This window comes from Cyrtonyx montezumae, unplaced genomic scaffold (genome assembly GCF_038088225.1).
Source record: "Cyrtonyx montezumae isolate F1298 unplaced genomic scaffold, pur_monq_1.0 scaffold_16, whole genome shotgun sequence".
NCBI lineage: Eukaryota > Metazoa > Chordata > Aves > Galliformes > Odontophoridae > Cyrtonyx > Cyrtonyx montezumae.
In genome coordinates this window covers 13496233-13514623 of record NW_027071892.1, presented here as the reverse complement: position 1 = coordinate 13514623, position 18391 = coordinate 13496233, and the positions used below count along the sequence as shown (strand labels likewise).

General features: G+C 42.4%; 1 protein-coding gene across 1 annotated transcript in view; it reads right to left on the bottom strand.

The window, feature by feature from the left end:
* The window catches only part of PRKAR1B (protein kinase cAMP-dependent type I regulatory subunit beta), an 81221-nt gene extending 63156 nt beyond the window's left edge, over window positions 1–18065 (bottom strand). Inside the window, exons 1-4 of the mRNA XM_065732965.1 lie at window positions 17948–18065; window positions 17304–17507; window positions 8854–9024; window positions 5474–5565 (exon numbers count right to left, since the gene is read on the bottom strand). Coding sequence (XP_065589037.1) covers window positions 5474–5565; window positions 8854–9024; window positions 17304–17480 — 440 coding nt within the window. The 5' untranslated portion in view covers window positions 17481–17507; window positions 17948–18065. The remainder of the gene's footprint in view (window positions 1–5473; window positions 5566–8853; window positions 9025–17303; window positions 17508–17947) is intronic.
* Window positions 18066–18391: the final 326 nt, after the last annotated feature.

Genomic DNA, 18391 nt, shown 5'->3' with positions numbered 1-18391 from the left:
CATGACAAAAGCACAACTGAGATTTCTCCCATCCACGAAGAGAACAAAGTAGACTTTGTTTGAAGAGATTGCCTAACCTGTCATGGCAATCACAGACTCTCCAATCTATGAAAGTATCCTCACCGCTAGAAATTATTACCACATGTCTAGTTTACTTCCATCTTGTACAATTTAATCCTAATTTTGATGTTTTGTCTTCAGGGTACAGAGACATATGATTACTCATTTCCCCTTTGTGGCAGCCCTTAATACATTTTAAGAACGATATTGTGTCTCAGTGCTGAGGAAATCTTAATTTGGACCCTAATGTCTTTCAAATAGAGTATATTTAAGCCCAGTGTGTCCCGAAAGGAGCCCTCTTTGGCACCAGTGATGGCTTACAAAATTGCCTCAATCGCAGACCACATCACAGAGCATGGGTTACACAAAACATCTGTAAGATGGCAGTGGAACATCTTTCTGAAACACTGACAGTGAGATGATGGTATCTACAACACTTGTGTCCAGTTCTACCTACAGAATCACCACAGTGTGTCTGGGAGGATGCTGGGAAAACAGTTAGGATTCTTACTTGGAAGAGAACTCTTGGTTGGCTTGCGTGCCCAGACCGAGTGCCAAGTTTCATTTTTATGCATCAGCTCTAACAAGCACAGAAAATAAAAAATGCCCTTTACTCTGACATCTCTGCCATGCAAGCAACACACGAGAGTAATGTAAAACTGCATGCTGCTGCAGTAGACACAGCAGCTTTTCCTACCATTTAGTTCACTGTTGCTTTTCTGCACCCTCTTAAAAGCTCAATATTTTAGCAAAAGCATTAAATAGCCTAATTTTTGCTTCCAATGCATTTTCACACCAGTATACTGTTCAAACAAGCCGATTTATTATTAATCCAAATAATAAAGTACATTAAAATATTCTGAAAGCTGTCGCAGGCATCACAGCTGTTTGTAGAGCAGCAGTGAAGAGCCAAACATTTGGAAGAATGACACTTGGTCTGAAAACACGTGTAAAACAGCAACCTACTCTCTGCTCCCTGATGAACAAGTTTTACAAAGCTCTTCTGTAGAAATTTTACATACAATTTACATAAAGATATAGCAGTGGACTGGGAAAATGTTCATCTGTGTGTGGTTAGGAGTCCATCAAGCTTCTGAACAGGGAGTGGAAGTCAGCTCATGACTCACAGCAGAGCAGGCAGGTGCTGGTGACATCCTGGAACCAAGACTGACATGCCTGCTGACCTCTCACTCACTGTTTATGCTGCAGTTCCTTCTCCTCCTTGACTACTGTCAGCTGTAGAAACTTCTGTTTCGGGGAACAGAAACCTCTGATCCCACTGCAGGTCACCTCCAAACCTTCTCACTGTTCCTCTTCAGGTCGGAGTTCTCAGTGGCTGTCCCTGTCCATCACAGACTGAACATCCTGTCAATTAAATGTTCAGATTAAATCTTTTATTTTTATCCTCAGAGGGAAAATGAACTCTCTCTTCCTTTTTTCTCCTCTTGCCTATCCAACAACATGGCAAAGCCAAGGGCGTGTACTTCTACTCCAGCATTACATGCTGAACTAATAAAAATTCTTGCTAGCTACATAGCTAGGTTAGAGGAGATTAGGACAACCAAACTAGCCCCCTGTCACTAGTTTTGACTTTATACACCATTTCACAACGAGGAAACCTTAGAGGATGTTAATCTACTGGAAATCCAAGAGTGGGAAAGGAAATAAAACGTTGCCAAGTTATGGGTGTAATTCTATCTTTGCATAGATAGAAATCATTCATTGCCTGCTGACTGAACAAAACCAAATAAACCGAGAGGGCATCAATACAATACACCCTGCCTTGCTGATCTGTCCCATATGCAAAATTCTCATGTGTCACATACTAGAAGAAAAGGGAAAGTTTACGCAAACTCTAAGAGCCTTCAGAATTAGGCCTGTTATAGGAGCATAGCTGGACCTGAACCATGAGATCACGTTCAAACTAGGAGGGCTAAGATCAGCAAGGAAGTTTTTCAACTTATTCAGCCACCAGAATCAATATTGCAGGCCCCTTAAGATAACCTTGGCAAGTTACAACTTAACTTCTCACCAGCACACTGGAGGGAGATTACAAAGATTGCAGATGTACTTCAGAAAGTGCATCTGAATCTGCAGTTCAATCTTTAAGTCCTTTTCTTCAGTACAAATGTCATAATCCAGGACTGGTGTTTTATTTAATAATTTTTACTGGACTGCCTCAAGGATGCAACAGAGACACAACAGAAAGGAGAGAAACAAGATGGCTTCTGCCACCAACTGAAGTTAAAGGCATACTGTGGCACAGAGCACCAGCTATGAGAAGTGAATTTGCCAAAAATACCTTACAGTTAGTGTTAGCACAGCACTTTTCCCTAGTAAAATGAAACGAGAGTGAATGCATCTCACCTGGCTAAAGGTCCAAATCCACTGATGTTCCACCTCACAGCTCTCAACGCTGCTCACACGCAGACAGGCTGGAGGGCAATTCCTGGTTGCTCTGGGCACACAGCCTGCATAGCGCTGTCTTCTGCATCAGAAGTTGTTCTATGCTGCAAAGAGCTCCCTCCAGAGCCACGACACAAGAATCTGTTGTGAAGGACTGTGCATACATACGTGAGGCTTCAGTGAGCAACAGCTCAGAACCAGACAGGCACAGAGTTGATGATCTGGCAGTGATCATACCTAGCAAGCTTTTAGAGTGCTTTCTACCTTGGAAAACTGTGCTCTTGGTGGCCGTCTCCATGGCTTCTCCATGATGTTTGCACAACAAACTATGCTTTTACAAAAAATCTTGCTGCCCTTACATCTCAGCTTAACCAACACACCTCATTGTTTGCTACTAAAATTCTCTTTCGAGAGTTTCTGAGCAGTTCAAAAGGAAGTGGAGTATGGAAGAAACACACAACAAAGGGCAACAACCCCCAGAAGCCAGCCAATATGCCATCATATGGGGTGGAAGAGAGGAGAGAGTTAGAACATGCCACAGTGAAACAGCTGGCTCCCACTGCAGCTTTTCAGAGCTGTTGTCATACTATTAGTTCCTCTTGAGATGTATGTTTCGACAAGAGTTGCTGATAAATTAGCTCTGTCACTTTTAGTACCAATGCATTTACAGTTATTTATTGAACTTATCAGTATAATTTTGCACCAGAGGCTGTGTGTGTGCATGTGCGATTGTCGGACAGATGGCAAATCTTTTTTCACCATGGCACATAAAAAGATGCTACCTAAAATAAGATTATGAGTGCAAACAGAATGTAAACTATTTGAACAAAACTATTTGGAACAGCAGTGCAAAGAGGTACTTGTTTAACTTAACTTCAGCAGGACTTCCCATGCAGTTCGTGTGGAATATTTGACACAAATAACATTACACTGTGTGTTTATAAATAAGGGCTTGTGTCAGATATAAGGATCTTCACAGCTCAAGCAGCAAGCAGGCAGAACACAAGTCCCACGGGAAAGATCAACGTATGAATCCTTCCAGAGAAGAAGAATAAGTGCAAGTTGCCCATTGCAAACCAAAGGTTTTTTGGGCCTTGCTAGCTCATCCTAGTCCCACCTGAAGACCTTCTTTAGCTCAGAAAATGGTCAACCACAACAGTAAATGAAATAACACCACCTTAACTGTAGGAAGCACTGAAGTAAATAAACACAGTCACCACTGCAGCACAGAAAATGAAATATTCTTATCTAGTTTTCCATCATTCCAAAAGGACAGAACCCCAAATGAAGTCATACACCACGTGCTTTACTGAACTAGCTGTTTGCATCAACCAGATGCAACCTGGAAGTGAGAGCAATGGTGTACTCCAACTCAATGACTTCACATCTGACAAGAAATAGGCAAGGGTAATAGCCTGATGTCAGGAGGGAGCTCAGTAAAATAGAAAGGGAGTTCCACGTATTCATTCATCATAATCCTGTCAGCAAAAGCAGAATGCATGCGTCCTCCCCAAGTCCTTTTTCTTCCAAAATGAGCATAGCTTGCTATGTTTGTCTTAAGGCCTGGACGTGGCACTTCAGGGAGGGAGAAGATACACAGCAGAGTGTCCTCCAGAGCAGAAGCCAGAAACCAAAAAGCTTCCATGTTTTTGACAGCAGAGGCAGTACATACCTGGTGAAGCCATAGTACAAGGACTGGAAAAATGCAAAAGAGCCTATGACACTTCTGCACCACACATATGGGAGGGACCCTGTGCACACCTCTTCCCCCCCACCATATTCCTGTAATGGGATAATCTGGCTGGCAATGAAATGAATGGTTAGGAGACCATAACCATAATGTGCAAACAGTGCAGTGCAGGAAAAAGTGCTTTTCCTTCCATCCTTCCCTCTCATCCATACTTAAGACAACATTGCCAAAATGTGCCTTTTCCAATCAGAAAATGTGCCCTACCAGTGCTAGTCATGTCAGCATGCAGACAGTATAATTAGGAATTTTGGCAGTTCTGTACAAGAATTCTCTGTTGTGGGTAAAAAAGCTAGAAGAAATGTTCAGTTACTCCTCTTCTAATTACAGCAGAAATCTGCATGCTAATGCAGTATCATAATAATTAGGATTGCAAAGTAATTAAACCGTGTAAATGGCTGCAAGAGGGAGTGAAATGTGCACACTTGAGAACATGCTTTGATGGAAAGCATATGAATACAGTGCCATTGAAGGACTGCATTGTTTGATGTTCTGCTCATAAAAAAAACATCAGCATAGATGGAATCTCAGTCTTCTCAAACCAGGGAGGCTCAGAAAAGAAGGGCTGGCAAGGGCCTCATAACATCACTTAGTCTATCCCTCTGCTGCAAGGCAGGACTCATGCCACTCTTAGCTGACAGTAATCTACTCTGTTCATAGCAGCACCAACTTGCCACCCTACTCAAGCTGCCAGAGGACTCTTTACAAGCATCTTACTCGATTCTTTCCTCCTGCACTTTACATGTTATTCTGTACTTATCTGCCCTTGGCACACACAACAGTTTATTCCTTTCCTCTTCACAGATATTCATAGACAATCATAAACCATTCTTGTGTTACACATCATTTGTTTGTAACTGTTTTTCAAAAAAAAGCCAACAAAATAATTTACCTGTAATTCTCTTTTAGCTCTTAATACACATTCTATTTTTACTGTCCCACTCTTCAGTCACCTGAGCTCTCTGAAGTTACAGTGAATGGATCTGAGATCACTTCAGCCAAGCCTAGGATCTCAGAAGGAAGCTCACCAGGTACAGCTGACTTGCAATTATTAAATGTTTACATAAATTCTAGTCTCTCATTTCTCTTTTCCAGTGTGCCATTTTACCCTCTATCATAATACCATGTGTGTGGAGGGCTGCCATCTAGTGTAACTTCAAACCATCTGTGTGTAGCTCTGATCATCAGTGACCTTTCTAAGACAAAATTTGACACAATCCTCAGGTCAAGAATCCATTAAATCATAAAAGCACCTCATACCTTCGTTCATTGTCATCAAGGTGAGCAAAGAGCACGTTCTTGGAGATGGCCTTTGCCAGAGCAGTCATAGTTTTATAGTCCTTTGGAATAACCTATTGGTGAAAAGAAGGAAGAGCAATGACACATCTGGTTGTATTTCTTCATAGATCTTGAAATCTATAGAAAATTCCATTATTCAAGGTAACAACTGCAATTTGATTTCAAACATTAGGACAGATTTTGGCTATAATATAAAGCCACTAAGAAAGTGATAAATTACAGTTTTGATAACATGATAAGAATTGATGTTTTCAACATGACAAACAGAAAAGAAATGTAAGCTCTGAAATGACTAGGGAGAAAGATAGCCATAAAATGCAATAATTAGCAGGTACTGGCAGCTTTGCAGCATCCTACCAAATCTATTGGAGTGAAGAAAATACATTTCTCATTCTTCTCCCTCCTTCCTTTCAGAAGCAACATATTTTTAAAAATAATAAATGAGTAAAATTTATCCAAGGGAAAGAAAAACGAACTGATTACACAGTGCTTTTAAGTACTGGTTGTGGTATATGGAACTGAGCTCCTGCAAGGCTCACCTGGGTCAAAATTCTAATTTTGCTTCTTGGCAAGTGAGAAGGATTTATGTTTGAGAATAAAGAGGAATTGTTTCATTTGCTGGTCGGGGAGAAGGCACATGTTCTCTACTATGGGAATACGATCACAGTATTGAAAGTTTTAACTCTGCTGTGTTAAATAAAATGGATATTAGGCTGGTACCTTTTTCTTGTTTTTTCCTCTCTCAGAGAAACCCTGGAGTGACCTGCAGTTTTGCACTCTGGTTCTACGAAAACCACCTAGCTGTTCAGCTTACTGCTGCTGAGCCAAGAGCGGATAATCACAATCACTGACACTCAGCTCTAGCTGATGATAAAACACTGCTGACCAGCCTTTCTCAGTCTCAGTCTGCAGCAATGAAAGCTACAGGGCAGAGATTCAGGTGGGTCTCGTGGGACAGGGACACAGGAAAGACTCCTTGGGTGCCACAGCAACCAGGCATCAACAGAATGAAAAGTCTAAGCGAATCACTTGATCACACCTTATATCACTTTTCTAAGTAACCACTGAGTGTTCTCTTCAAGCAGATAAACTTCTTACAACAGAATTCCTATCCTGATAGTTACTCTGTTAGTCAGTAACTACAGGCTGCGTCAGATGTGTTGACAAATACTGCTTTCTGAGGTTTCAGGGATGAAGCAATGAAACACCACAGCAGTGATCTTTGTGCTCTTCTGAATGGAGCCACGCCACATGTTTGCTCAAGTGACTGAGTTAAATCCCCTTTGATTTTCTCTCAAGTGACATAACTCACCACTTTCCCTTTAGCACTATTCATCCTACAGCTCACCCCTTCAGTGGATCCTTTAAACTGCTTATGACCCACATGTGTTTCTATCCAGCACCTGAACTGAAGCCAATGGTTCTTCCTGGCTATTATCTAAAAATCCTCTTTGCAATAGCTTCATGCAACCCTTGCCTTGCTTTTTACACTTTTTCATTTCTTTCGTAATTCATCCTTCCAGCATCTCCTTTTATTTCTGTATCCCAGGAACCTCTGTCACAAACACACAGCTCCAGGATTCACCACGGGAATCATTTCCTTATGGCAGAAGACAAAGCACAGAAACAAAACATCCCAGGGCTAGTTCTATGTTCCTTGCAGTATCTACAGCCTTACAGGAAACCATCCCCTGAATCATTTATTATTTAAAGTCAGTTTCTAGAAAACTAAAATTGTCCTAGTCCTTGCCACAGAACACACAGAATGTGATCTGAACTGCTGCTTCCGGACACGGAGCAATTACTGCCTACAAGTCAGTAGCATCTGTCAGCCTCACAAAATGCATTTTTAGCCTAGCTCCTTAAACAAATACAAGGCATGCTATTGTAATATCGATCTTCTAATAAACTTTGAAAGCCTTGGCCAGCTTCAAACAACTTTTCAGAGTTCTTAAGAGATACCAGTGATTCAAAGTAGTTAGATATTTTCATGAAAAAGGCAGTTAAAGGGAAGCCCAGAGGAAGGAAAGGACACGGAGTATCATCAGCATTTATTTCACAGGAGAGAATCCATACAGGAATGTGCTATGGAAAATCAGGTCAGGATTCACAGGTTCTGCTGCTTATGGGATTTTGTTTTGGAGAGAACTGTGTCCTGGGAGCTCTTTGTGCAACCAAGCCCAGGGTTAGACATTGTATTATGCATCTCCCCATGGCAATGATCTTAAGTGCAGTTCATTTAGTCAATCCAGATGGTTTACTTTTAAAAGAAAACTGGTGCTCTAACCGAAGAGCAAAGCATGAGCTCAGCTCTATTCTACACTGCACACTGAGCTGTTCAGCCTCCAAGAGCAAGGCCAGCACTGTGACACAGACATAGTGAATGCCCAGCTACTCCAAAACTTGCTCAAAATTGTCCCATGGGAAATGCTGGGCGTTGATTTCCTAAAAATCTAAACTTAGTAACATTCAAATACAATAAATGCCAACAAAATACCAATTTGAAAAGACTTGTTAAAACACTGCTAGTTTTGCATGTTCCAAATGGCTTTACAAACAGGTATTTCACACTTTATTTCTAAGAGGACCCAATTTTCATGTCAAAAACTACTGCAAGGGAAAAGCTTTGGTACTGTCAGACCCTTGCCTCTGTTACGGTATCTATTTTTGCCAATGACATCCACAGACAATTCCCCAAGTGAACTACTCCATTAACAATTACAATTTCTAAGCACTTTCTCCTCTTAGCAGCTCCCTCATGGCATTTTTATATTCAAAGATCTTATTTAAGTAACATTACTTTTACTGCAGTATTCTAACTCCTGCTGCATTCATTTAATCTGCAATTGGCATTTCTTCAAAGATAGCCACACAAAATGGCACAAGTATAATCAAGAGTAACAACAGATTAGGCAGTACCCAACCAAGATGGGAATCGTGCCTGAAACGATCCAGGGAACATAAGTGACTTTGATTAGGAAAAAGTTGGGCTAAATGTGACTTCTGGGGAAAAAAAGAAGGAAATATAGCAATAAAAAAAGCCACTTTCCAAAACTCAGGTTCTGCCAGAACTCAGAAAATGGCTGAGGGCTGACTACTCCATTACAGGAGGAAATAGATTAGCAGCATAGCTCAGATGGGGAAAGAACACAGAATGCTGAAGCTGCACTGGGAAAATATTTTATCCAAGAGGCAGCAAATGTACTTGACAAGACGGTCAAGCCATGGCTTTGCTGGCACGAGGACAACACTCTACAGGCTGACCCTGCTTCCAAGTACTATAAATGACAAGCAGAACACATCACTCGATTGCCCTACAGGGACAGATGACAGTGCATTACCTTTCTAACGTAAGAAACAGCATCTTCTTCTGTGTACACCTCTGCACTGACCCCTCCTCTCCTGCGTCGGGCTTTTACTACTGGGTTGGGAGGAGGAGGAGGGATCTCATCATCATGGGAATCAGACTGGGAACTGGACTTCTGGCGAGCCAGTATTTGTTTGCATTCTTCCTGCAAGGCAAAAAGAGACAAATGAAACATCTCTTACCCATGTAAGACTCAATATGCTTCCTCTACAACGCTCAGCAACTACCTCATTTCTTCATTTAGATGTCTGAAAATGCACACATGTACTGGTCAAAGAAAATTAAAAATGTGCACCTTGAAAGACTGACACAACTATAACGTGCATGCAGGCACCATCACTCCAGTACTTGACCTGTCCATTTCTTTTACACACAATAGAAACCAACGTGTTATAAACCCCAGACATTTCATTGCAGCTACTTCTGAGAAAGAACAAGCTTCTCTTCCTAACTCTCCAACACCATAGCTTTTATTTTCTCAGTTGGCTTATACATATCTTTGTCTCTTGTACAGAGAACATAAGAGAAGTCACATGTCAACATATTAGATTTGTTTCTTCATCCATTCCCCACTGACAGAGATACCAGAACCCAGGCTCTGTCTCACACGACTTATTTCTGAAGAGACTGAGCAATTCGAGCTACTAAATGGAGCCAGTGGAAGAGGAAGGATCTCGGAGCATCAGTGCCACGCACATGGCAAAGCACCAATATTGCCAGTTGGTCTTATTGTCACAGGAAATGAGTTACAGCTAACTCATAAGGTATGTCACCAGACGAGAGTGGTACAAAAAACTGGCATAGATTCACAACTTTTAAGCTTAAAGTGAGAAAAACAAATGATTAATGTATGTTTTGCCTCCGATGTTTACAAATGTCTGACAAATCCAGTCGTGCCACTTGTCTTTTCTGGTCTCATTTCAGTTTCTTTCTGCACTGCCACTAACACTGCTCCCGTTATTAACTTTGGGAGCCCTTCAAACCAACCTTCAATGTATTACTATTTTGCTCTGTGTTTCAACTGGTGTATTTCCCATGCTGCACAACTCATGGAACAGGTCCTGCATAGTCATTTTGATTAAGAGACTATTAAAACATTTAAGAAACAGGCACAGAGATCAAATTCAGGGGGCTGGCTGAAGAGCCCAGGTCCTGACCTGCCTCAGAAAGTGGCAAGTTCTTCGTTGTTTTTTTTTCTTTTTTAATTGGGATTGCTGAACTACAACTCCTGGACCACAGCACCATTGATTTAGATGATGTACACACACAAAACCAACCAACAAACAAACTGACTTCAGATGTATTAAATCTTTACTGGAACTTTTCCATTTCCAGTACAAATTTCAAATAATAGCATAGAATATGTAAAAAAAAATGACTCAGCAAGTCTTATTTAAGCATTCTCATCAACTTCTTTTCCCCACACACAACCCCTCTCTGACTACCCTTAGCTTCCTTAGGTACAAATATGCATTTGCAGAAACACAAACATTATAGATAAATGCTCTCTATGTATATATGCTATATATGCTCTCTGTTTTCATTGCATTTAAAACCCAGCCATCAGAACCAAACCTATGACCCAAGAATCTGAAATACTGTTACTGCTATTTCAGCCTCTGTATCTCTTTACAGTTAACATTGTGTTTTTATGCCAAACAAACAAAACCAAATGTGTCTTCTTCACAAGCTTAACTGAAAGGTAAAGACTTCTCTGAGCACCTGAAAGTACAGGAAATGGTAATTCTAACAAGGTGGCTTCAGGTAACTAGTTAGAGGAATGCAGCACTTACACAGCTCTTTTTATACCCTCAGAGTGAAAAGCAAGAGCTTGCCACATTTGAATATCAAACAGATATTTCTTCAGCACACACTGTATGAAGGCACTGCCAAGGAATTAACAAACAATATCTCCTCTGCCCCAGCACAGATTTATACACCAAAGAAAGCTCGATGAGATAAAAATTAATATCACAAAGCATGCTCTGAAACCTAAATACCTTCTAAAGTAAAAAAAAAAAGATATTAAAGGATTATAAAAGTGAGTTACCATATGATTCATTTTAAAAGGAAGGCTCTTCGCTACAAACTCCTTTTATATAAACAGCAGATAGTTGACTGGCTGCCTTTTCCATATGCTGCTATCTGTAGTCTAGGTAAGATTTCCATTACTGAGCTAAAGAGTGCCTTTTGAAAATAAAAGCACACGCTATATCCCAGGTTAAGCTTCCACAAAGCTGTCTTCCATATATCCTGGGGTGGAACTGCACAAACACAGAAGTACGTTAAAGGAGGAACGGACCTCTGAGGAACAGCCCTTCAAACACCAATCAGACACAGCGTGGTGAGGATGCTTGTGCAGACCTCACCCCCAAGTAAACACCTCACCATCTTTTGTTGTCATGACAACAAGCGATCTCACTCTATTGCAATCGCACAGATAATTCATGATGGCAGAGAAATCCTATTTCCCAATTATGTCCACTTTAAAACGAGGGAGTCCAGAAAACAGATGGAAGACAACAGCAGATCCAGCGTTGCCTACCTTTGAGCAAGCCACAGCGAGCACCTCACTCTTCCCTTCACCAGCTGCACCGGTGCCAGCAGAGTTGCTCCTGACTCGTGCAGCAGGACAGGATGCAGCACTCCAGAACACAGGCTCTGATGCAGACCTCCATATACACAGCCCATGCCATTATGGGAAAGCTTTGCCTGGTTTTCAGCTGCTGGTTCAGCAGTGAGAGCCCCATGCTGCCCCTACCAGCCCCAGGGGGTGTCTGTACAACCCGGGGAGCTGAAAGAGCAGCATGGGGCTACGTGTGCACAGCTGACCCATGCCTCCAGTCACTGCTATGGTGCAGTACAGTGACAGAATATCACACTCCAAAGCTACAAACCAGCACTGCTGTGTTACAATGCTTCGCATACACCTAATCTAATCTAATCCCACTTCCATGAAAGTCAGGTTTTTAATCGGTCACAGCATATCTGAACCTGAACACAAAAGACTTCCCTGTGATTTCTGGTGGAGTCAGACTGTGAAACATGAATACCACAGCTGACTTCAATAGGTATGCTAACCAAGCCATAAATTGGACAAAAAAACCATACCATCTTTGTATCAAACTCAAAGAAAAAAAGAGCTAATACATACATCTATAATAGTGACCCACTTATGTTTTCTGAATGTATGAATGCAAGAGACTGTTGTATAAGACAGGAATTTAGCAAGCTGTCCTCAGTGAATGGGGGCACTGCCTCTCCTGATTAATGCTTTTAGGAGATCTTAATGCATTTTAAACACCGCAGCTGAAGCTGTCACAACGACGAGCATGTTTTCAGATTTACCCTTCCTTTCAGACTACTGCTCAGGAGCACACATGGGCAGCTTTCCTGTCTCTTAGCTGGAGCATTTCCAAACAGAAATTCACTTTCAGTAGTTCCTCTCCTCATCTTTCCTTTCAGGCTTTGTCACCATCTGGAAACGCAGTGTTTAAATTCAGGGAAGGACAGCATCTGACAAGGCTCCAAATCACTGCAAAGCTTACAACAGCATTCCAGGAAGACTTTAAAAGCTAGTCAGCTGTTAGGTATCACTGCTCACCACCTCCAATCTGCTTCCTACAACTTCTGCGTTCAAAAGGAACAACACAAAGAGCACTCTAAATTAAATATTTTCTTTTTCTTCCCCCTCTCCCCCCCTCTCAAGCACAGTGCCTTCTGCCTGACAGGCCTGGATCTGCTTTCATTTTATTCACAGCAAATGTACAGCCTAGTTCATGCTCAAGTAAACTAATCCCTCTTTGCACTGGAAGTGACCCAGAGGAAACACTGTCAATACAGGAAGACCTGTAACAGCATCCCATCATTTCTGGAGAATGACACAATGATTAACAGCAAACCAATCCCTGGAAGCACAGGAATTCCATCACTGAAAGCAAGAGAAATTTGGGATACCTTAAATGTCTCACTGAGTCTTTTCTTTATCACAGTACACAGCTCTGTAATCTCATAAGATCATTCAGGCCTGTAACCTGAGACCTTTCACACAATCCTAGCTATCATTCCTCTGCCTTCTCAATGTTAAATGCTGTCTTTTCTTCCACAGCACCACTAAAAAATACCTTTAACATCCACCCCTCATTAGTGTATTTATCCAGTTCACACCTATTTTCTGCTTTGACTGTCACTACTGTGTCCTCTCTTCACTGTAGCTCATTCCCAATGCCCACTCTAGGCGAAATTCTCCTGCCAGAAATCTTCCTACATTTCTTCAGCTCTGCCTGCACTGCTTGCCTTCCTGAGTCCCTTTACCTCCTGCTACACATTAACACCTTTTGTCTTCCCTTCCAGTGTCCTGAAGTAGCTCAGCCCATCACCACCTCTTCTCTGCTTACTCTACCATGAGGCATCTGTAAGAAAGGTTCTCTTACAAAACAACAGACCGTACTTTTGATACTTCAAAGCTTATGTAATCAACACTTAAGTGTGTAAAATCCAGCTAAATACCAATGTGTGCATGTAGACCAGGTGTAAGAAGAAACATGCCTGCAGGAAAGCTCTAGAGAGATGTAATTTACAATACAATGAAGAATTCTGCATCCTGACATAATGTAAATACTGGCAGAGACAACTACTACAAAATAAAAAGTTCAGTGTTCAAATACTGAAACTCTTTATTATACACAAACTCGAATTTACTAACAGTGAATGAATTTGTACTTTCTTACCACTCTTTCCATCCTATTTTAAAGCAAACTTATCACACGTGTCCTTAATTTTCCGATCAGGTCGGTGTGCAATACTGTCTTAAAATCACAAGGTGGAGCTACCCAGACAACTTCATTTTGCTCTAATTTCAGATGGTACAGCCCAGCATTCTCCAAATCTCTCTTTTTTTGGATGGTGTCTTAAGTCACATAGCATCAGTCTGGTCCATAAAACCACTGTCGATCCACAGCAAGCCATGGCATTAAGCTCAGCCCATGCATGACAGCATTCCTCTTGTGTGAGCAGGGGGCAACATAAGGAACCAGGGGAGCACTCAGATCCAGAAGGTAGAAGCAGTGTGCCTGGATCAGCTTGCAGAGACACTGCACTGAAATATAGGGCACACAAAATGGCTTCACCAAAATACTCAGACATTTATAAACACAAACCGAAGGTGCTGGTTTCTTTTGTGCCATTTTCTTTGCTAGTTCTGCTCATAACCTTTATCTGTGGAGCAGAAGCCTAGCTTGGCCTGACAAGACAACTCCACCTTTGATCATATCATGGCCCTGATCAGTCTGACACTAATGAAAGCTTCAGTCTCAGTACAGGTGAAAATACAAGGCTTGGCCTGCAATTTTTTTAGTAATTAACTATTTTATATATATATATATACATATATATAAATATAAATGTAGTACAGATAAAAGATAGATTCCCTCTTTATTTCTGCTATGCTTTGTTTAGGCCCCAAGAGGACAGAACATAATGACAGCCATTAAAAAATCACTGAAGTTTCTTAGCTAACATTTATGCCCCACTACAAAAAAAATCCAATTAATATCACTGAGGGAAAGACTGTCTTCAACCACCAAAAATAACTTCTTTATGGTCACAGGCAAGTTTATAACAAAGAAAACATTACCTAATGTTTAAAATCTCAGGTATCTGAACCATTTTCAGCTCTTTTGTGTTTCAACTGAACATTAAAATTTCGTACAAAGGAATGTAAGTCATTTTGAAGCTTGGAGGCCACAGCACATAAAAACTGTCTTGAAAACTATAATTCAAGAATACAGAAATGTAGGCTGATTCCCAGGAACCACCTTCATCTTCAAGGTTCTGCCAGTAATAAGTGAATGGAAAGATATCTATTCACATTCTTCTCCCGTGCACCGGCTCAAGGCAGTCCCCGTCTCATAACTGTCAGCTCATTCTCTGGCTCTGTTCTGAGCTGCTCTGGCTGACTTCTGCCAAAACAAACCTGCTCTTAGATGTGTTGGACTGAAGAATTATATTTGGGGCTAGTCAGTGTCTTGGAGTCAGGGGTTACTCCCCAGCACTGCTCCATTTAGCAGTAGGATGCTGGGAACAGTCATTTCTGGAACAATAGCCCACGCTTCATCTCTAAAATGCTCACATGAAATGTTGACAGATGCAGTTATTCTGCTGCTCTCTTTAACACATCTTTAACATATTGTTTGTGTTAATGAGATTGGAAAAATAAACTGAAAATACCACACTTGGGTGGAAAAAAGCATGACTTTGATTAGAAAACTGTGCTTAAACCCAAAGATTTTTACCCCTCTCCCCACAGGGGAGCAAAGGTAAAGGACACACTGAGCCAACAGCAAACTTGGCCTATCAGGGCACTGCTCATTCCCATACAAACATCTCTAACAGACAACAGTTTAAATTCACAATCCAATTAAGACTCCTCAGAGTAACTAAATATGGCAAGCACTGACCAAAAACAGGATAAAACTTCTTCAAATTACTTCTCTGTCTTTAAAGGTCAATCAAAATGTGCATCCTCAGATTTGCACAGTTAAGCAGTGATTCTGCAACTAGTCCATGCAAACTCACTGTTTTCATAGTTCTTCCACTAAATATTTTGCTTGTCAGTGCTGCACAGCTGGAAAAAAATAACTGACCTTGTTCCTACCTGACATTGTGCAGTCAGAAACCATGGCTCCCCTGAGACCAATTCTGTGCAGGAAGAAGAGGAACAGTATTGCAGAAGACCTTTTGGTTCTATAACTCAATGAGAAGGAACAGCTATTCCTCCGGGACACAGATTTCCTTCAACAGCACTACGCAAGTGACCAAGTCAAAATATTATCCTTCAGCAGAAAATCCCCCACAGCACAATTAATCTCAAGAAAGTCCTCAAAAAATGGTTGAGCAAGGAAGTCCAACTGCCATAGGAACAACAATTACACTGCAGGAAAACTCCAGAAGCACCCGAACAGCCTTCAGCTCAGGCAGAAGCTCCCAGGCTGCCCTACAGGAGTTGGTGGCACTGCTGCTTCCATCCATACTATGCACAATATTCACACTATCTGCTGTCTCAGGACTGGCTGTTTCTGCACCATCTCTCGTGATACGCATCAGTTCTGGTTTTGCATCCAGATCAATATTCTGTTACCAAATTCTGATGTTCTTTGGGGAAATGATGGGAGATTACATAAATAAGGCAAAATACCCAAGGATAAGAACTGACAACAACTGTCAATTTTTCTGTAGTGCAAGATGCCAAACTCCCCCAGAGCACCTCAAGTAATCCCACTAGCATGGAGAATATTCTAAAACACTGTGGCATATTTTAATGCATTTGATGAAAGCGCTGCTTATCCTTCTGGGCAGGAAGCCTGGGACTGCATTTATGTAGCCAGATAACAATTAGTAACAAAGGAAATTCAACACAATTAATACTCTTCAAACGAGCCCTGGCTCTAAGAAGATTAGAAGAGGCAGAATCAAAAGATGCTTGTGGGTTTTTTTTCCTTAAAATAATGAGCTAGACAATAAAAAAAATTCATACTTCCTGCCTGCCCCAATGTTCCAGGCATTCTTAGTGCATTTCCACCTGGACACAATGTTTGTATTTATTTTCAGGCTACACAAATCTGGCATATATCCACAGCCACAGAAAACTATCTGAAAAGCAGACAAATGAGGAGCGACGTGTACAACACTTCTATCACCAGTAATGTATCAGCTCTATGCATTATTCACCAGTTAATTGCTCTGTTCCCAGGAGGAAAAAACTATGCATAAAACTTCTACCTTAAGCTGACAGATGTTATACACAATTAATTAAAAAAAAAAAAAACTCAATTTAAGAAGACTGTTACTACATTTAAGTAGGTGAATAAAGTTTCTTCTAGACCAAGGACTTGCACAGCTAACAACTTGCAGCCCTGCGTGCCCACGTGCATCTATTTCTTGAGAAATCCTATCCCCTGAGAAAGGCAGCACTGGCACTCCCTGCTTTTCCTGCAAAAGACACCAACATGCTGCAGTAAAGATTTGGCTGAGAGTGTTGTAAAGCGTTTCCCCTCTATACTGTCTGAAAACAGCCACAATATATGAAATCTCTGAATGCATCTCTTGTTGGAGATCCTAGGATACGCAGTACAGGAAAGAGCAATTAATTAATTCTGCGAACTTCAAGGGTTTTAAGTACCTGCTGGTTTCCTGACTTTGTTCAGTTTCAAGGGGAAGGGAAAAGCACTTCACCTGACACCACTATGAACCCAAAACAGCATCTTTTGCTCTGCCCACCGAAGAGAGCTGGCAATGCCATGCACAGTTAACACAGAGTATGCTTCCAAGCTCTTGGGTCACTTGTAACAAGTTCAGCATGATAAGACATTATAACACGTTATCTGTGTTACAGACAGTAACAGCAGCATGGTGAAAATCACTGACCTTTTCTAATTTTTCAAAGTGTTCTCTCAGGAACTTCATGGGTCGGTCTGGTTTTGCTATGCAGAGATTGACAATGCACTCCTTTAAGATCTGTTGGATGTTGTGCTTCTGAACATACAGCTCACATCCCTTCAGGCTCTCATCTTCCTCCACACTGCAGGAAGAAGCAGCAGCCATCTTCAGGCTTGTAAACAGTAAACAGACCTGGGTTAAGAAAATGGTGTAAGAAAGAGACAATTTGTTATCACATGAACTTGGAGCAGCAGAGATAGTCAAGCACTGCCTAAGATCTGTCAGTTCAGAACATTTTAATGCTCTGGAGACACTGAACCACAGCATCTCTATAGGATTAACTCTACGGGAACTAAGAAAGGAGCATTTTAACTCCTCGACACCTGGAAACAACAACACAATTACTTACACAATGCCATGAATTTCAGAGGCACTCATTAAACACCGCTTTAAAGCCCCACGTTTCTGTTCCATCGCCGCCTTCTCCCCCAACACCCCCACCCCCCCCCTTTCCCAAGAGGAGGATTTCTGGCTCGGGCAGACCCCAGCACCAGCCCGCAGCAGGGCCGAGGTGGCAGCGGCCGCAGGGCACGGCGGGCAGGCGGAAAACCGAGGGGAGAGCCGGGCCGTACCTGGGCTGCCGATCGGCGGCGGCTCCTTCTGCCGCCCTCACGGATGAAGGCGCTCCTCTACTGGCTTCCGCAGCGCGACCGCCTCCTCCTCCCCTCGTAGCCCACGCCGGGACCGCTGCTCTCCCTCGCACGGGCACGAGCAGACACACAAAGGCTCCGGCCCCGCCGCCTCAGGAAGTGCCGCCGCTGTCACTCAGCCGCAGGCACGGCCTCCCCGGCGCGGAGCGGAGCGGCGGGCACCGTGCACACGCCGTAGAGCCGGGCAGCTCGCGTCCCGGCGCTCGTCGCCCCGTGTAATGGCGGTGCCGGGCCTCCGCTGTGCGCCCCGAGCTCAGCGCGGTCACTGCGCACAGCGGTCCCGGCGGTCTCTGCGTGCTCGGCTGCCCGTGTGCGGCGCGGTGCGCTGGCTGCGGGGCGAGGCGCTCATAGGTACGGCAGGAGCGC